This window comes from Gallinula chloropus, assembly GCF_964237585.1.
Source record: "Gallinula chloropus genome assembly, chromosome: 4".
In the NCBI taxonomy this organism is placed as follows: Eukaryota; Metazoa; Chordata; class Aves; order Gruiformes; family Rallidae; genus Gallinula; species Gallinula chloropus.
Window position 1 is genome coordinate 44807003 of NC_140088.1, and position 20919 is coordinate 44827921.

Below are 20919 nucleotides of genomic sequence, written 5' to 3' on the forward strand. Positions count from 1 at the left end.
GAGGGCAAAGACCATAAATACTCTAGAGATCAAAGGAAATGAAAAGATAGCACATAGAGTTTAGGATATCAAAACAAAGACTGAGAGGCTTATAATAGTGTTGTACACATGCATGACAGCAGAGAGGAAGACATGGAGGGAGCAGTGGTATTTAAACTAACAACTCCGTGCTGGCACCAGAACAAATGGGTATAAACTGGTCACAAGTAGGGCTAGGCTAGGGATTAAAATGCTATTTCCAGCCACCAGAGCAGTGGGTTCTGGAACCCTCCCAAGAGGAGTAATGGGAACAAACAGTCCAAGTGGGGATTTAAGACAAGGACTTTTCAGTTTATGAAAGGGATTATCTGACATGGTACCAGGGGACTGGACATAAGACCCAGGAACCCTCTTTTAAACCCACACTTCTATTAATTGAGCCTCTGTGGCCAATTTGGTCCTTGTCTTCTCTTTAAAAGTACCCACACAGGAACCAATTAGTGCCAACTGGGATGGCAGCCTTCATGACACTGGCTCATACCCACTAGAAACAGGACCAGGTTCACCCACACATTCCAGACAAGCATAGCCTCTTGCTTTCATAGGCCTTCTGGCCCAACCTGACCTTTGGTGGCAGTACAACATGTAAGAAAACGATGTTCAAACCACCGTCATGGCCCCTTAAGTGCTTTGCCAAGAGACCACTAGTGCCAGCATCTAAACTGTCCTTTCAGAGGTGCATGCAGAATTCCCTTCAAAGGTAGTCTACAGCCCCACGGGTGAGCATCTCCCTGGCACTTCAGCCTCCAAGAACTCACTACTCTTTCATCCAGTCCTGTAAGCCAGCTACTCAGGGGAGACCCTTGCACTGCGAGTGCTGCCTGGGACACCACACCAGAACTACTGGCCAGCTTAATGAGGCCTTTTTGACGAGCAAAATTAAAACCCAAGGGAGTCAAATTGATAGAAGCCGAACAGAAATGCCTGGGTTTAGCAGAATCTCCTCACGCAAAGGCTGAAATTTTCATGTAGCTTTTCTCTCAGTGTGGAGACCTAACCCTCAGCATTTGAGCTGGCCCCAAATTGAGAAAAAAATAGTACTTATAAAGACAAAAGCAAAAGGTCAAAGTCCTACAGCCCTGAAAATAGATGTGTCGGAGGTAAAAACCTGACAGGTCCTGATTGATAACCATGCATGAGGGAAGCTGCTGGAGGAAAAGTGCTGCAGCAAAGGCTGCTGGGAGTTACTGTTCCAAAACCCTGCTGCGGCATAAAAGGCACATGTGGCTGCTAGAGCAGGAGATGGACATAGTTAATTGACTGGGAAAGTTTAGTAGAGATGGAATTAATGCAAAGAGCTCAGAGCCCAGGCGTGCAATTCTGTTACCAAGGGAAGGAACCGTTCGGCTGGAATTGCAATCCATTTTCAGGTCAGAGCCTTTCCCAAAGGCAGCATGCTCACCCCTCATCTGTTCCTCCTCTTCTTCTCCAAGGGGTGCACACAGGAGAAAGTAGCTGGAAACAGCAGCCTGGGAAATACACAGGCCTTTGAGGGCCAGCCAGGTTTTGACTTTGCATGGCGTGTGTTTAGTAGTGAGGAATTCAGAAGACCTGTCAGCAGAGACACCATCTCTTAACCCTAGGACTTTGTGGGTAAGTTAGTTGTGGAAACAAACCTAGAAAGTTAATAACAGGGGAGGAGGGAATTTACTTTCAGATCTACTCAGCAGAATGAATACCTGAACCAGATACAAGCACAATCCAGTCAGATGAGAATGCCAGGGGTTAGTTACTGTGGCATCACAGCAACAACATGGAAAAAAATACACCCAAACAATTTTTTTAGAATTAAAGCAGACTGTAGGGAAAGACAGGAGAGACAAACACAAACCACCAACCAGAGAATGTGATCTTACACAGTATGCGCTGCCAATAGTGTGATGACTAGCACCCATGACTGTGCTCCTTTCAGCTGGTGTGTCAGAGTCCCTTTCCTCAGTAAGGAGGGGACTAGGTCTGGGAATGTCTTCTGGGAGCTGGGCTCCCTCCAGCATCCCTTTGACAGATGGGACTGTGCCCCCCAGGTGCTGCCGTAGCGTGTCTAGAGCAGGCTGTTTGCTATGTGAAGAGTTCGGGGATGTGGAACAGGCTGCCCAGGGAGGGGGTTGAGTCACCATCCCTGGGTGTGTTTAACAGATGGGTAGATGAGGTACTTAGGGATAGGGTTTAGCACAGGACAGGAATGGTTGGACTCAGTGATCTCAAAGGTCTTTTCCAACCTTGTGATTCTGTGATTCTTCTGCCATTTTTACACCGGGGCTTTAACCACACTGACACACACTTACAAGTAGATATGTAATAAGTTGATGTAAACTGTAAACTCTCTGGTGTGCAGCATGTCCATTTTGCCACTTGGTACATTTCTGTGATAAAGTCTTCGCACCCCAACATTGCCTTTTTCAGCTCTAGACATAAAACACTGCCTTTAAAGGCCGTTTAAGTGATGCTTATCAGTGAACTTCTTCATACAATCACAGACTGGTCTGGGTTAGAAGGGACCCCAAGGATCACAGAGTTCCCACCCCCCTGCCACAGGCAGGGCCACCAACCTCCAGGCCTGGAGCTACACAAGGTTGCCCAGGGCCCCATCCAACCTGGCCTTGAACACCTCCAGGGACAGGGCATTGTCGTGGTTTTACCCCGGCTGAGGGCCAAGATCCACGCAGCTGCCTGCTCCTTAAAGGAAAAGAGCAGGGAAAAGGGAAGGGGGGGGGGAGAGGCAAGGGAAGGGAAAAGGAAGGGGCAAATAACCCCAAAACCAAGAAATTAAGAGGCCCGTGGGTTGGGATAAGGATAGTTTACTAAGATAACAGAAAGATACAATATAACAATGCTAACAGGACTTTAGAGCAAAAATATATGAAGCTGTTGATACACAATGCAGTTTCTCACCAAACCACACAACTCAGGCCGTGCCACCCAGAGCCATCCCGGAACCCGACCGTCCCCCAAGAACCGCGCGTCCTGGAGCCGCCCCAGGCCTTCCTCCCGTCAGCCCCCCGATATCCTGGGCAGGACGTAACTGGCGTGGAATACTCTCTTTGGCCAGTTAGGTCACCCTTTCTCATGAAGAGCTGAGAAAGTCCTTGACTGTCTGACAGCAACTAACATCAGGGTGTTATCAGCACTACTCCCATTTTAATTCTCAAACACAGCATTCCATCCGCTGCTACAAATGAAGTTAACTCCATCCTGACCAAAACCAGGACAGGCATCCACCACCTCTCTGGTGCCTGTTCCAGCACCTCAGCACCGCTTCTTCCATCAGAAGCAGGCAGATGGTCTTAACTCACTTCCCCACTCTTCCTCCACGTCACTAATCTCAGCTCGGCCACGGAAGCACTACGGAGGAAGGATTCCCATTCACTTCCAACTCAACACTCATGGATATATAACAATGACCACTACCAGGAAAGCAAGGTGGCTGTCAAGCCTCCAATTCTGTTAGTCAGCACGTGCCGCTTCTCCCACTGGAAGGATGGAGAAAATAAACCCATGAATGGGGCTGTGATACTTCCTTTAAGCATGACTGTAAAGCATTTTCCTGCTCTGGCATGAAAGTGCCACATACTTTACATTACAAATAACTTATATTTATCCTAATTCTTTCATGCTGGAACCTCCCCAAATCCTCATCATAGGATATGTGAAGAAAACATTCCAGGTGGGAGAAGTTTTGTATAGCTCCTTTCTGCTCAGTCTGAAGAAATGTCACTTGGTACAGCTACTCACAGTAGGCAAAGGTGGTCCGCTGTAGGTGAAGAGGGACACTCCTTTACACCTGCATTCATGCACACAAACTTACAGAATCACAGAGTCACAAGGTTGGAAAAGACCTCTAAGATCATCGAGTCCAACCAATCCCATCCTATGCTAAACCATGTCCCTAAGTACCTCATCTCATCTACCTGTCTGTTAAACACATCCAATGTTGGTGACTCAACCCCCTCCCTGGACAGCCTGTTCCAGGCCCTGACAACTCTTTCAGGAAAGAACATTTTCCTAACATCTAATCTGACCCTGCCCTGGGGCAGCTTCGTGCCATTTCCCCTTGTCCTGTCTCCTGTCACCTGGCTGAAGAGACCATCGCCCACCTCTCTACACCCTCCTGTCAGGTAGTTGTAGGCAGTGATAAGGTCTCCCCTCAGCCTCCTCTTCTCCAGGCTAAACATCCCCAGCTCCCTCAGCTGCTCCTCATAGGATTTGCCCTCCAGCCCCTTCCCCAGCCTGGTTGCCCTTCTCTGGACTCGCTCCAGGACCTCAATGTCCTTATTATGGTGAGGAGCCCAGAACTGGACACAGCACTCAAGGTGCGGCCTCACCAATGCCAAGTACAGGGGCACAATCACCTCCACAGACCTACTGGCCACACTGTTTCTGATACAAGCCAGGATACCATTGGCTTTCTTGGCCACCTGGGCACACTGCTGGCTCATATTCAGCCTGCAGTCACCCAACATCCCCTGGTCCTTCTCTGCCTGACAGCTCTCCAGCCAGTCTCCCCCAAGCCTATAGTGCTGCATGGGGTTGTTATGTCCCATGTGCAGAACTCTACACTTGGCCTTGTTAAACCTCATCCCATTGGTCTCAGCCCATTGGTCCAATCTGTTCAGGTCTCTAACTTAACTATATTTTAGCAACAGGTGATTACCTTAGTGCCTCCTCTACTAAGCCTAACTAGCACAAGAGTCCTACCTGACTGTGAAAGTAAGCTCATGACTTATGTATGCCATACAATAAGTCAGGGGTCAGATTTAATTCAGTGGGCTCTCATCTGCCATGCTGCATCCGTTAAACAAAGCTGCCTCTCCCTGTGCACAGAGGCGGAACGCTGAAGTGAGTCTTGCTCCAAGACAGCACCAAAATGCATCACCTCACACTCCCCACCCTCCTCCAAAACACGACGCAGATCATAGAGTCCATCCTCCCAGTTCAGAAGCTATTAAAAACTCCCCTCCTCATCCTGGACAAGGGGCCTCAAACAAACACTTCACTTTGGGAAATGACTCAGGAAGAACACATGTGGAAGCAGAGCAACGAATACCACGTAAGGTGGAGATAAATCCAGATAAAATATTAAAATCATTAAAGGGTTGCATCTCCCAGAAGGTTGGAAGAAACTAAGAGAGTTAATTAAAAGCAATCTCCACACGGTGCTGAGCCAGCCGGCCCTGATAAATCAACAGCGAGGACTCTGTGTGTAGAGGTCAGTGGGAGAAAGAGGTTGGGAACCGGGGATAGAGAAGCTGAGAGATGATGAAACGTTTAAGCTGAGGCTGTCGACAACACATCGGATCTAGTGACAAGAAATTGGGAAGGGTTTTCCACATATTTCCCCACCACCACCACCCCAGCAGTATCTTTTGGTTCAATTTCAAGCTCAGGAATGCCTGTTCGCCATCAACATAACTCCAGCTAACCCGACCAAGTCCTCGTGCATCTGTATCAGCACCGGGGAAGACAGAGAATCATAGAATCATAGAATGGTCTGGGTTGGAAGGGACCCCAAGGATCATAGAGTTCCCACCCCCCTGCCACAGGCAGGGACAGCAACCTCCAGGCCTGGAGCTACACAAGGTTGCCCAGGGCCCCATCCAACCTGGCCTTGAACACCTCCAAGGACGGGGCATCCACCACCTCTCTGGGCAGAGAAGTGAAAAGTCTCTGGAGCCCCATCCTACCTGGGGAGGTCTTAACTTCGCTTTCATCCATGTGCCACTTGATCTCTGAGGACTAACACTCCCAAAATTAACAGAGGGGCATATCCTTACTGGGGAAGCACCTCAGAAAAATTAAAGGGTCAGTCAGCTATGATAAAGCAGTAGGAGTGTCTCAGTGCTTCACTTGAGAGGGCTTCTCCACACCTCTGGGGAAAGAGCACAGTGTGAAGACTTCCCCCCCACCAGCCCTTACCCATCACCTCTCATAAGCCTCTTAACCTGCACTACCCCAACTATAAAAGGTACTAATCTCTGAATTTAAATTTGGCTTCTGATGTACTCCGTCTTTCCACATCAACAGGTTCACGCTAATGAACTGAAAACTTCAAGGATAAAGAATCCATAGAAAACACACACAATAAAAAAACCCTACAGTCTTCAAACTCCCCTTCAGTAGTTAAAAAACAGAAAAAGGCAACAACAATCAGGGTAAGCTTATGGACACAAGTGGGTTCATGTTATAATTTCCAATATCGGACACTGGTGAGTGATTTATCTGAACACTCAGCAGGATAGCAACCTCAAACATGATGCAGTTTTTATTCATGGTGAAGACCAAATGAATTGAGCAGTCAAACAGCTTTCTGAACCACTGTTTCCATTATTCCTTATTCAGACTGCATAGGTTTTAAAGCAATCGTAAATGTAAAAATTGTCTGTCCCCATCATTGACTAAACACCATCTCTCAGGAAACAACACTGAGGCCAAAACACCTGAACAGTCACAAAGCCATGGAAGGCTTTCTTCAGAATTGTTCTTAGAGGAAATGGAAATAGGGACATTACTTTTCCCTTGAAGAACCAATATTACCTTTCTGTCTGTGTTTTAAGTTCCCCTATAGCACTGTTCACTGGACAGTGACCTCTCTGCACCCTAACTCCAACCATTTCAATTTTCCTCCCAACTCTGTGCCTTATCATGGGAGACTCTGGATCCACAGGAGCACTAGAAACTGCACAAGCTCCTAGAACCATACCTAAAAATTCACAGCCACATGATGCAAAGCACAGAACTGCTGTTCACTTACTCTTCTGAAACGTGAAAAGTACCTTGAGTGCTGTGTGCAGTTCTGGGCTCCTCACCATAAGAAGGACATTGAGGTCCTGGAGTGAGTCCAGAGAAGGGCAACCAGGCTGGGGAAGGGGCTGGAGGGCAAATCCTATGAGGAGCAGCTGAGGGAGCTGGGGGTGTTCAGCCTGGAGAAGAGGAGGCTGAGGGGAGACCTTATCACCACCTACAACTACCTGACAGGAGGGTGTAGAGAGGTGGGCGATGGTCTCTTCAGCCAGGTGACAGGAGACAGGACAAGGGGAAATGGCACGAAGCTGCCCCAGGGCAGGGTCAGATTAGATGTTAGGAGAAAGTTCTTCCCTGAAAGAGTTGTCAGGGCCTGGAACAGGCTGCCCAGGGAGGGGGTTGAGTCACTGACTCTGGATGTGTTTAACAGACAGGTAGATGAGGTGCTTAGGGACATGGTTTAGCATAGGATGGGAATGGTTGGACTCGATGATCTTAAAGGTCTTTTCCAACCTTGTGATTCTGTGATTCTGTGAAAAGCACCCAAAGCATTTTCAAGAGGGAATTTGGTTCCAACAGGCATCATCTATCTTCCTGTGGCTAGCACGAAGCCAACCCGAAGCATAAAAGCAGCATAAGCACTGTACTTTGTGTTTTGGCAGGAGTAGCATGCCCACATCTGATCAGATCACATCAGCCCTGCCAGCTGATGCGGTAGGGCAGGCTGGAATTAACCAGCTCAGGGCACGGACTTATTTCACTGCCCTGCACCTGTGTGTGTAGAGAATTTAGCCCAAGGTGTAACCAACCGGGGGGGCGGGGGGGGGCATCTGAGAAGAAAGGAGGGGGAAGAAACTTTAAGTTATGTGGGGACCTTCCTTTGGTGTACTGAGGTTTCACACACATGTCACAGTTGGCATTTTATATTCATTTATAAAAAATACTAGAAAGCAAGGACAGTGTTATCAGATGTCAAGAAGACTGGTACAAGGCAAGGTGCTGTATGAATGGAAAGATGATCATAGAATCATAGAATGGTCTGGGTTAGAAGGGACCCCAAGGATCACAGAGTTCCAACCCCCCTGCCACAGGCAGGGCCACCAACCTCCAGGCCTGGATCTACACAAGGTTGCCCAGGGCCCCATCCAACCTGGCCTTGAACACCCCCAGGGATGGGGCATCCACCACCTCTCTGGGCAGCCTGTTCCAGCACCTCACCACTCTGTCTGTAAAAAACTTCCCCCTAATATCTAATTTAAACCTTCCCTCCTTTATGATCCTCAGTTCGGTTGGATTAGTTCTGTCACAAGAGACTGCGATATTAAATATCACTTCCAGCCTTTCTCACCAGAAGAATAACATTGGTATAGCCTGTGTCCCCATCAAAAACTGAACAGGGTACTCTCTTCCCAGCTACAGCTCAGCAGATCCTAAAATTAATGACTCAGGATTTGGGAAGCACACAGCCACCAAGTGCACACTCATCAGTACCCGTCCCTGCCCTGCCCTCACAGCTCCACTGACTCCCTGTGAAGCCTCCCCTCAGACAGCACTGGGGTGCCAGTAAAACCTTCCATGCAGCTGGAATTGCAGCTCTCTGACCGCACCCGGCTCAGGCAGGTAACCTGAAAGCTGAGACACACACTGACATACTCCTGCTATTCCCAACTGGAAGGGATGGGGGTGCGAGAAGGATATTTGCCAGCAGCCATCAAGACACTGCATTATTCTTCTCTGAAACATCTGCTGGGAATCTGTGGTTAAAATACACTCTGCTGGGAAATAAACCATACATAACAACTTAAAAAAAGGTATCATGCTTCTAATAATTTGGGCTATTAAAGTTCCATGAGAATTTTAAACATTCAAGGACTCAACTTGAGATACTTGTGTTAGGCATCACTCAGTTTAGACAGTGAAAGTACATCTGGCAGTTCTGTGCTTTTGAGAGAAGAAAGAACACAGGAAAACCACTTTCTGCTTTTCACAGGCTGGTCCAGTGTATTTGGGGTTGTTCTGCAATTTGCAGAGAAGTTTTTAAAGACAAGAAAGAAGCACTTCCATCTAATTTTTTTTTTAAAAAAAAAAAAAGTTAACATAAAAGAAAAAGGGATTTTAAAAGCATGTCTTCTTTTAGGCTGTGTTAGGAAGATCACTTTCCCTGAAAGAAACAAACCAGTACTAAAACCAGGACTTGCACTAAAGAAGCAATAAACACACCCCAGCCTCTGCATCCTGGGCAAAGCTGCCAGGCAAAGCCAGAAGAGCCGCACAGCCCTAACGAAGCCCTTGGAACGGGCCTGGAGCGATGTTGCCTTGGTGCTGCTTCTCCGCACGTGGGAGTATGTCAGCCCAGCCAGGGGATCCTCAGATCAGAGGTCGGTCGGTCCAAGGGAGAAAAATGTCAAGTCCTGAAACAGATTCATTCCACTCCTACAAGTCCTCAGGGATAAACAATCCAGGGATGGTTCTTGCTCAAGGCAACATCACATGCAGACAACACAGTGATGAGCTTAGAATAAATACCAAGTTTGTAAAATTGATCTACTGAGCAGAGAAACTCAGCCCTGACATGAAAGACAAAACAGAGGAAGAAAATGCCAGAATTGGCCAACAATATTCCTAAAAGATGGTTTATTCCCAGCCAGTGGGGGCACTGGCTTGCCCCATTTTGGGACAGCAGAGGCACAGCCAACCGTGGTAGATGGCAGAAGACAGACAAAAAAAGATGGACAAAGTCTCCTCTTGAGAGCAACCTTCAAATACCATGTAGCCAGTCTTAGGGAAGCAAAAGAAGCAATCAGTTTTTATTAGCCTACACAAAGGATGAGCCATGTTACCTTCCCCATGACTCAGACTGAAGACAGAGCCCCATTTTGCTTTGTGTTGTGGACTTCTGCATGGTCTGGACTGACAATTCCCACTCTGACACTGGGACTCCTACCTAAAAGGCACCCAGCCCACTGGACGTGTGCTTTCCTTGAAACTATCACACCCTCCAAAGAATTGTGCCTTTGGGTCTCATCAGCACAGCTCAGGGAGCTCAGCATTGCTTTCACACACCACAAGCAATAGGTTTTAAAACCTTTTCCAAACCTCCACATAACGTACCCCATGGCACAGGCTGTGAAAGGCTGGGACACCAACAAAACATCGTTACAATGATGCAGCAACTCAACTCATGGAACCAGGCATAACACTGCCATTAATGAGGGACCATTTATCAGACTCTCTCATATTCAAAACAGTGTGTCCTCAGGTTCTTCTTAACTTGGTTCCTCTGCCCACCCACCCCCAATGAATTTGGTTTTATGCTTACGTCTCTCCTCACATAAACACAGTAACATTCATCTCTCCTTTTCTCTGAAAGCTGGTGAGGAAAAATCCCACAGTTTTCACATGGACAACACTTTTGGTTTGAACTGTGTCACACTTGGGCTCGTTTGTGTTTTTAAGTGACATCAGAGCCACACTGGAAACACTGTAGAGATTTTGGTACGCAGTTTAATGTGCCCAACAACCCTGTTCTGTCGAGCAGAAGAAAATTCCCTTCTGTAAAGGCACATTAAAATCACCTCCACATCACTTGTAAACCCTGAACTGGCAACCTAACTGTCCATCTATTTTATTGCTTCCACCTGCTGAAAGCAGCACTGCACGTTATACTTTCACATTAACATTAAAAATCAACAACAAGATGCTTATGCAACAACATTATAAAAAAAAAAATCAGTCTTCATCAGCACTTAATCAGGACGTAGGGCCGTTTTAAGGATGTGTAATGGGATATGGAACCTTCCAGTTAAGAGTCTCCAGGGGTTGAATCCAAGCCAGAGTTATCACTAATGAAATATTCTTCCCATACAAGACCCCCAAGACCCACATGGGTCTGTCGCCAGCATGAAACAGGGATGTGAGCACAGATCACCTCTTCACAGGTGTCCCGTGCCACAGCACCCATCATCACAAGGATGGCCATTTGGCAGTCCAAGGGTTGGGGCTGGCTGTCAAGGCAATTTTATCTGAGGCAGTACAGCACTTGGAAAGCCGACCGCTGCTGCGTGTTTGCAGTGGGAATGCGGAGACCGAACAGGGCCGCGTAGGGTTTGTAAGGCCAGCTCCAGCACTGTGCACACAGGCCTAGTGATGATCTGGTCCCCAAACACCTGGCAGGGAATAAGAGTCCCCAAGCACATCAAAGTTATCCAACAACACAGTCAGCAGGGAAGCAACCCAGCAATTGGGCCGGGGTTGGCCCCTTTTGTCCCGGAGGCCGTCTTGAGCGAGAGAAAGGGAGAGCACCAGCGCTGGTACTCCAAGGCCAAAGTACTGGAAGGCAGCAGCTCCTCCAGTGAGCATCCAGAGCGAGCTATAGGGCATGAGGGAATCTCATGTACAGAAAAGGCAGCAGCCTAACATATGTTCCGGTGAGTATGTTTAATTGACAACCCAAAATAAAAGTCAGCTGTGGGAGTAAAGGCAGAGAAGGGGAGTAGGGGGTGTGTGGGGGGGGGGGAGGGGAGGGAACCAGCTCTGCTTCTAGATAAGACTGTGTAAATTACAAGGTCTTAATTACATTAAATGCATTATGGTACCATATGCACACGGCTAATGAGGCAGAGATGGAGGAAATGGGACTAGATGCTAAGTCTGGAAGTTGAACGGCTGCATTGTAGACTTGATCTTCAAATTAGAAAGTTGCTGAGCCACTTTGTCCTAGTTTAGCCATCCATAAAACAAAGGCAATAATCTTTTCTTCACAGGGGTGTTGAGAGGTTTAATTAATTAATGTTTACAAAGTCCACTGAGACTTCTGACTGACATCTGAAGTAATTCAGAATACTTTTTAACTGCATTTGTTTCTTCTACCGCACCACTCAAATGTCTCCATATTAAGATATCCAAAGGAGAAGAAGATGGAAAGAAAAAGTATGGAGATAGGTATGCAGACTCGTGGAAAAGAACCAACCCAACAAATCTAGCACTTCAAATCCAACACTGCCCCATCAAAGCCCCTGAATACTGCCTTTTCTACAGAGGAAGAAGGATGTGTTTACCCAGACACCTGCTGCCTTTCCCTTGCAGATCTGTTAAACTTAGATCTCTGAAATTTTTGCCTGTAGTACGATGTTAGTAAACAATGAGGTATTAAATGGCAAAAATATAACAGGCAGTCATGTCAGGATGACTGGATCACCAGAGGAAGTGAAGAGGAGAAGAGCAAAGAGGTGAAAGCGCCAAAAGAGAACCAGAAAGTGAGAATAGAGCGCTAGCTGGAGAAAGAGGTGAGCTGAGAGCAAGGAGGTGCCAATCATTAATAAGGGACTCCATGCACTGAGCTATTCCATGTAATGTATTCCCACAGATGCTCAGGTACGCTGGAATACATTACCCAGAGAGACCAGCCTTGCATGAACAAGGCCACGTCTGCGTCCGAGTGCCGGAGATAAACTGAGCATCGGACACACTCAAATGCACAAGCACACACAGGATGCTGCTGGATACCTGAGCTAGGATTTCTCAGCCTCTACATTGTCCCCCATCTCAGAGCAAAACCTTTGTGTGGCCGGTTTCTGTAGGGGGCGTTTGTGGGTTTTGAGATACAATCAAAACGCAGACAGAGGAAATGCAAATGTCATTCAGCTCCCTTTCATTGTCAGGAAGGACACATGAGGATAAAATACTGTGCACCGCATCCCCTCCCCTATTATGTGTCCTACTGCTTTTGTCCTAATTTATCCCATGCATAATTTATTTACATGTGTATTGTTTCCCGATCAGCAACTTTAAAGAATAAGTGAAAATTATAAAATGTTTTATTAAACAAGTTGTTAATAAAAAATGCAGATGGTGTCAGACAGCCAGTACCAGTTCTGTTTCCCCCACGCAGCGCCAGTACTTTAAAAGGCACACAGAGAAAAGCGAACCCGGCACTTGATGTCTATTGTTTCCTCCACTCGCACCCCCACCCCCCCCACCAGGGGCGAGGGGAGGAGAAAGGAGCTAATTATAAACGGCCTGATCCTGCCCTCCCCGGCTTCAGCAGCAGCGGGATCGAGCCCCCGATCCATTCCGGCGCAAGCAGCTCTCCGGCCGGACCCGCCCTCTCCGCGATCCGCCGCGACTGTCGGGTGGCCCCGCGGTGCCACCAAGTGCGAGGCGAGGAAGGCGAGGTCCCGTCCTGCGGCGGGGCCGGCGTGCGCTCCCCGGGATCCCCCCACCCCCCCGCCTCTCACCCGCCTTCCCCAGAGGCCACCGAGCTCGGGCTTCCCGGCCGCCGGCGTCACCTGCGTCCGGCCCGGGTGAGGAGCCGTACGGTGCGGCCCCCGTCGGGGCGCTTCTCGGTCCCCGGGGAGCGCGGCCCGCGCCTCCGCTACCCGCGGCGGCCGGGGAGAAGTTGCTCTCGCCCGTACAAGTCTAGGAAAGCCTGCCGCCAAACGGGGGACACGCCGTGCGCCCCGCGGGCTGCTGAGAGCGCTCCCGCCCGGGCTTCCCTCGGGCCTCCCCAAGGAGCCGCCTGGCAGGTGCGCGCCCCTCTCCCTCCCCGCGGGCTTTTGTACGGCGCTGCCGAGGCTCGGGGTAAATGAACGCACAGGTTGGCTGTGCAGGACGGAGCAGGAGAGCCGGCGAACGTGTCAGCAACCCCTTCCCGTGTCGAGGCTTTTTCCCCCCGGGTCGCGGAGGGACGGCGGCAGGAATCCCTGCGAAAGCAAGCCTTGAAGGGCTTTTCCAGCTCCAGACGGAGCGACTCGAGTAGGGGAGAAAGGAAAAAAGAAAAAAAAAAAAGAAAAAGAAAAAAGAGCCCACAGAAACCCCTCGCAGCCTTAATTTCATCTCCGAAAACTCAAACGTATAAAAACACCCACTCAGCGCAGCCAGAAAGTGCAAACGAAGCGTCACCGCCAGGTACTTCGCTTCCCTGCTTTATTCGCAAGAGCACTGCCCCCGTTAGCAGGGAAGTCGTTTGAAAAAGGTTAAGACAACTCCTCTCCCCGCGCACGGTGCCAAATCCCACTCTCCCTAATGCCTTCGGGGATTAACGGCTTGCGCTGCCGACCACAAGGAAAATAAAGGACGTGATCCAGAAGACGACAAGCGGCTCCCGTGGTCCGTTCCCCCCCCCGTCTTCTCCCCGAAAGCGGGAGCATTTCCAGCCCGGGAGCACCGGAGTATCTCCGGAGCGGGAGCACCTGCCCCTCCCGCGCCCGCTCTCCCTCCCCTCCCTCCCCGCGTGTCAACCAGCGGCGGGTGGGATCCCGCCCGCCCGAGCGGCTCTTGGCTGCTGGTGCCCACTCTCAAGATGGAAACACGATCAACTCTCTTTGCCACTTTGAAAAGCGAAAGCTTGTCATACGCAAACCAGATCTCGGGACTTCCTGCCCCAAATCAGCGACCGGCAGTCCCGGGTCATTCATTTCCCGGGAGTCCGCTCCACTCTCTCCCGCACACCCGCCGAGGTGCGCCGGAGGTGCCCCCGCCGCCCCGCTCTCCGCCCGAACCTCCCCTCCCCTCGCCGAGAACCCGGCGGGCCGCTTCGCTGCCCCTGGCCAAGCCGTCCCGACTCCGCAAAGATCCGCGGGCGCAACTCTGAGCCGCGGCCGGAGCGCGGAGGCGCCGAACCCCTTCCCCTCCGCTCCCTCCTCCCCACCCGCCGCCCGGGGTCGGTCCTTCCCCCACCCCGGCCGGACCCTGTCGCGGCGGCTGGGCGAGCCCTCCGCGGGCGGCGGCAGGACGCCGTCCAGTTGCGCGTACCCCCGCGGGGGCCCCGCGGGACGCCACTGCTGCCGTCCCCGCGCCGCGCTCCGGGAGCCGCGGGCAGCCCGCCTCCTCCTCCTCCTCCTCCTCCCCGTCCCGCCGCGCACCCCCCTCTCCAGCTCACTCTCCTACCCTCCCTCCCCCCCCCCCCCCCCAAGCTCCCCGCGCCCGGGCACCAATTAACCGGCGCGCGAGGCGAACAATTTTCTTCCCCCTCGCTAATTTCGGCGCGAGCCGCGGGATGTGCTGCACAAAAACCCGAGCGAGGCGCCGGGGCAGAAAGGAGGGCGGGAGCAGGGACCCGCCGGGAGGCTGCCGGCACCCGGCTCAGCCTGGCAGCCGGCGCCGGAAAGGCGCCTTTTTTCATATTTAAACCACGCGGAATATGTACATTTTTGATTCCTACTTACGCTTTCAGGGGGTTGTGAATGACAGTCGCCATTTTGCTACAATGTAACAGAATATTGTGTCTCGGAGTTCTAAAGGTTCGCTCAGGGGAAGCGGCCAGCCAATCAGAGCGCGGCATACCGGCCCGCCGACCAATCCGAGGCCGCGGGCGGAGCCGGGGCTCTGCTAGTTATTAGGGGAGCTGTCAAAGCCCAGAGGTCACTCCCTCTCCGTGGAACTGGCGGCGAGCAGGTCTTAAAGGGGCAGCGCCCGTCGGCGGGGCCGCCGCCGCGCCGCGTGGGGGGACACCCAGGGGCCGAAGGCGAACGGGGAGCGACTTTCCCGCGGCTCTCCGGCTTCAACTCGCCGCCCCCGGGAGAGGGAAAGCCGGGCTCGCTCCTCGTCCCTTCGCGCTGCCGTCGCTGCCCCTCGTTTCGCAGGCGGCGTACCCCGCCGGGGGGAAGGAGCCCGCGCCGCCCCGCTCGCTCCTCACGCTCCCCGGTAGCGCCCTTCCCGGGCCGTCTCCCTTTCTCCGAAGCCGCTCTCCTCGCCAGGTCTCGGGGAGCCGCCGGCGTTGGCAGCGGCTCCAGGGCAGCGCCGCTCCCGCTCCCCCTCCCCCAGGAATTTCCCTCTCCCTGTCAGTCATCCCGGCCCGCAGCCCCTGCGCCCTTACATAACGCGCGGCGGCCGGACCGACGGCCCGGTTCGGCTCGGCCCGGCTCGGCTCTCCCCGGCTCTCCCCTTCCACAGAGCAACTTCTGCGGCATCAGGAGCCGCCTCGGCTCTCGGCGCAAGGAAGCGCGGGGAGACGAGACGGCGCTGGGGGAGACCCCCGGCCGGCGTTTCACCGGCCGTGCGGTGCCGCGGCGTGCGAGCCAGCGCGGCCGGAGCCGGGGAGCGCGACAGGACGCAGGCAGGGTCCATGGCTGGGGAGGCAGCGAACTCCAGGAAGTCTGGGCTTACCTGCGACTCATTAAAGGAGCTCACGAGTGAATTACGGAGCGTGACCCGAGTGAGTTAAAAGGTGCCGATCCTGATCTCGCTCCCAGAAGTAGATCCACCGAAGTCCACGGCACTACACCGGCGTAACTTTGGTGCCAACGCCAGCAGAATCAAACCAAGTTTCTCTCTTGTCTGACACCACGCCGTGCCATAGAACACTTCCCTCTGTCAAAGGTCTTGCTTCCCTTCGGGGACCCTCTACCCCTTTAAAAAACATGACAACCACCAAACCCAAGCCTGCTTCTTCGTTCTCCACATTTATATAACCAGAAGAAACTCAACTAAAGGCAATTAAATGCACTGCTGTAGAACCAGCAGCAGAAAGAGGAAACTGCAGAACCAGTCGATTCACAACTTAATGTATTAGAGAATGGAAGTAATGATGTTTGTGAGACGCTCAGGCATTAACAGAAGTAGAAATAACCATCCTTCTGAGTTAGTGGGCCAAACTTTAAAAGGCAAAGACAAATGAAATCTCTCTCTCAACTTTATTTGAATAAATAAAACTTTCTAATGCTGGGGCAGAAAAGGCAGAGCAATGGAGAACAGAAAGAGAAATGACATACCACAGTGAAGAGGGAAGAAGAGAGCAATACAGCAGCCTCATGAAGGGTTTGTCAGAAGTTTTTGCAAGAAGTTGTCTAAGGTCCCCTTTTCCAAAACATGGCCTACTCCAGCTACTAGGTCAACCTAGATACTGTGCCAAGCATACATCCCTGGAGGGAATCGTCTCTTCCATCAAAGCAATCTAAGCCATTTGGTTACAGGCACTGCTTAGGAGAAATAAGCTTTCTGTCAGCTGGAGAGTTGCCAAGATGCTGAGATCTATCCCAAAACAATTCTGGGAAGCAATCTTTAAGAATGTTTCCATTATCATATTACATTATATTATTTAACACAGTAGTAGCCCAGGTGACGACGAATGTGACTTTAGACCCTCCTGTTCAGTACTGTCTCACTGCTCACAGGAAAAGCTAACCACAAACTGCCGAGTTTTCAGAAGCACACACTTGATGTACGCGCTGCAAAGAAACGAACGGCTTAGCATGCACCTGAACTGGTGATCCTGAGCGAGCAGGGAACCCCCTATCACATCTCGCGATTAGGAGGACTTCTGGGTTTGACTTTCCTTTGACTGCCGCAGTCATCGCCCACAGGCCAGCACCCACTGCCCGTCAGCAGTTACCCTAGGACGGGCAGTATTCTTTTGTGGCACAACAACAACTTTGCTTCACACGGAACTAAAAATAGCCTAGGACCATATCGCACTGCTGAACTGGGGGCAGGTTCGTGCTACTGAGAGGAGGCACCAAAGTTCAGCCGCGTTCTAGAAAGCCCTGAGATATTCTAATGCAAACTGGTGACATTTTCAGAGGATTAAAAGAAAACCCCAAACCTGTTTGAGCTCATATTTAGGAGTTTAATGAGTCCTCCCAGTCCCGTTTCGTTGGATGTATAGGCCCATTCCTGCTCTGCAAGCAAAGAGCTCTTGGCACAGCTTGGCAGGGAGTGTAGTGCAGAAATGGGATTAAGCCACAGATGTGCTTTCCTTGCTGCTCCTGTTATTCAGGCGTTGGGCCTTTATCAGCTACAAGCAACAAGCGGTGAGAACAGACACAGATGACCTTGGATTGTTGATAGCCCAGTCAGACCCCACGTTAGCGGCCAGGAGAATCAGTCAACAGCACTTGCCTCCTGCAGAGGAATCTCCCAGACGCCCCAAGGACAGAACTGCCATATCAGGACTACTCACCCGTGGTAACAAAAACATCAGGCTTTTCTCATATCTCCATATAACTTTCCCATAGCATGTTTGATGTAGAATTCCACAACAGTTGGATTATCATTTCATCTGGGAAAAAAAGGCACAGAGCACTGAGCAGCATTTCACTGGTAACAAACTACATAACTTGTTCATAGAGTCGCTGTTTGCAAGTAAGGGGACTGTCACAAACCTCTGTTACTCAAACTTTCATGCCACACTGTAGTTACCCCCATGTCCACCTACACAATAGCCCATCTTCTTCTGGTTTTAGGCTAGCGTAAGTCACCAATAAATAATGTTACTGTCATTTTACACCCCAACGCAAGACCAACACATCTGAACCACCCTCAGTTGCATACACACCAAGGCCCAACTTCAGGAGTTTTACATTCCTACTTTGCTTCTGATGCTTTTACTCAGACCCATCTGAAATGTAACAAGGAGGCTGCAGGAAAATTATATAAACACTGTAAAAAATATCTGGCATAAAAACCCCTAGGGGGGCCTGTTTTTTAGTGAGAGGTTGCCAGCTGTTTGGACAGCCAACATTTAACTTTAAAAAAGGAGGGTAAGTTTTGACTTTAAAGTATTAGGGTAAAATCCATTGCATTAACACCAGGACTAAGCACGCTGCTTCTACAGTGAGCAGGGCTTTAGAAGGCAGAATCCACTGCCTCACCTCCGGTCCTCTATACGGAACTGCAGCTGGTCTCTACCCAAGTAGAAGAAAAACAGCGTCGTATCTTTTCACTGTATTGAGGAGTGTCATGTCATATTGAAACCCTCCTGATCCACCTCAATTAAACAAAAAAAAAATTAATATTTACATACTTTCTGTAAGGTATAGAAAATATTCCTGCTCACCCTGCACAGCTTTATTTTGGCTGATGATCTTTCACTGTTGAAGGGGGTTTATTCTGCATTTATTGTCTCCTGCTTTCCTTTTTATCTCGCTAAGTTTTTATGTAGAGTTGTTCTTTTATGGTGGGAGGGAAAGTTTGGTTCTTACACATTCCTCAACTCTTGTAAATTGGAAAGTGAAACAAACTAGTCACTGACACTGAAAGCCACAAATCTAATTTTGCTGTGGAGGGAAACATAAAAGACAAAGAGGTGTTCGCCTACCAGAAGCCACATGAGGGTTTTTTTAAGCTTTAATATTCCAAAATATTTCCAGTGATACACAACTCTATTTTCTTCACATTGATGTTCAAAGGACCCAGATTCACATAGGTATAAATGTGACAGCATGCTCTGTGTGCTGTTAATGTAGCTGGTTAGAGCAAAACAGGGCCCCACATGCACAGATATCCTGCAACAGATTTGAAGTCTTAACCCCTTTTTATTTATTTAAAGCTGTGCAGGCATCTCTCATACACTGTTTCTTGTCAGCCCTCCTCCTCCCTTTCTTTGATCTTTCCCAATAGTTGGTTAGCTGAAAGGGGAGGGAAAGATAGCAGAGTGTCAATGTTACAGACTCAACACCAGCCATCTCCAGACACATCACCAAAAATTTTACAGTCAGCATAACAAAGATAACTATGGAGCTACACAGCATAAAAATTGGTGCCAATGAGTCACTCTTTGCAACTTTGGGAATTGCATTCTCAAAAAGTTACCTCAAATTTTTATTTTTTAATTTTATTTTTATTTTTAAGCAAATTTCCCTTCTAAAGCTCTAGCAACAATTTCTGGATGCCTTCAGGCTATCTTTATTTCAGGCCTGATTCCAACTTCCCAAAGTTTTAATTTGCATCCACGATTCCATTTTCTATCACATTACACCTGAATTACAGCTGTGCCAAGGTCTGGACTCAAGGCCCTTCATTTTTTAATGGGACCTTCTAACAAAATAGATATATTTTAACTCTAGAGAGGAGTCTTTACTATTAAGATGTACATTAAGGCCCTCAATTTGAAGTATTCTAAAGTTTGGAGAGACAGCAGCTGCTTAAGGTTTCGGATTCTGGTTCAACACAGTCCCCCAGTTTAACAAACTGCTGAAAATCTATTTAGTGTGGCTGCCATACAATTATGATGTTATCATAGATTGTCCTTAAAACCACAGAAAATAATGCTATGAACAAGCTGCCTTAAAAGGAGAATACAAGGAAAAGGCATCTACTAACAGAGGTAGACATATGCTCTGAAGAACAGACATGGTAACTATGGTTGTCCTCCCCATGGGGGGAATCACTGTTATAATTTAGAAAAGACAAGCCAGAGTTCCAGTCACCAAGCGCCAGATTTACACATTCAGAGTCACAGTTCCCCTGTCTTCTTTAAGTAACTAGCTGGGGGTGGGAGGAAGTAAAAAATCAACCCTTTAGGACTTGCTTTCACTCTTCCCTGCACTATAGGTAGGGAAAAGTATTTTTACATCTATTTCCATCACTGGGATACAGGGGTGTACCTGGACTCATCTGAGATAACGCTGTTTCCTGTCTCCATCTATTCCTAGTGCAGGACTAAAAGGTTGTCTCTAAGGTGCCTTGAATCTCAGAGGGAGCAGATCATTTGGATTACAGTATAATTACATGGACAGATCTGACCCTCGGAATAGGTTCCTCATCACCACTGCGGATGGAGTCTGGGGATTCTGCCTACCACCTCCAAAGGCAGATTTGAAACGTGGCCTGTGAGGACTGCAACAGGGCATCCTCTTGCCCGTGAGCGAAAACCAGAACGCAATACCTCGCTAATCAACCTTGCCTCTAATAAGCACAGAGCACAGGCTGTAATTATGATTCTAAGACAGGTTAAACATTTGGATTGAGCATAACGAATAGCACTCTGCCTGAGAAAATGAACAACCCTGAGACAAAAGTAACCTGCTGCATTCATCCAAAGAGAGTGTTAACTTCTGATTTTGCAGCTGATTTGAACAGCGTCACCTTTCCCTCAGTCACTGCTGAGACCACCCCAGAGAAAGTCCCAGTGAAATATTCATTCCTATCTGCTCATTCCACTATGGAGTTGTTTCTTTTTGGCAGAGCAGGCAGAAGTGAACTAGCGAGACACAGCTTGAGAGTATCAACTTGTTTTCTTTCAGTATTCAAGCTTCCTTGTTTATAAAGTGTATTTTGGTCTTAATAAGGCCAAGGGAACAAATGCTATTGGAAGTAGGCTACTTCTGCAGCACACACAGCAGTTATACAGCTTAGAACTGAATCAGTCTTTTTTTAAACTACTCTGAAAATTAGTTTCAGCCAGAAAATGTCTCACCTGCTAAT

At 49.4% G+C, this 20919-nt stretch overlaps 1 protein-coding gene across 3 annotated transcripts in view; it reads right to left on the reverse strand.

Moving 5' to 3' along the window:
• The window catches only part of DPF3 (double PHD fingers 3), a gene marked incomplete at both ends in the record, with an annotated part of 172852 nt that extends 157863 nt beyond the window's left edge, over positions 1-14989 (reverse strand). For 2 of the 3 annotated variants that reach the window (XM_084263873.1, XM_084263874.1), the window contains one exon: positions 14943-14974. In XM_084263873.1, the coding sequence (XP_084119999.1) occupies positions 14943-14974 (32 nt within the window). Of the gene's footprint in view, positions 1-14942 lie in introns of all 3 variants that reach the window. The other variant, XM_084263872.1, reaches the window with a different exon arrangement.
• Between the last annotated feature and the right edge of the window lie 5930 nt (positions 14990-20919).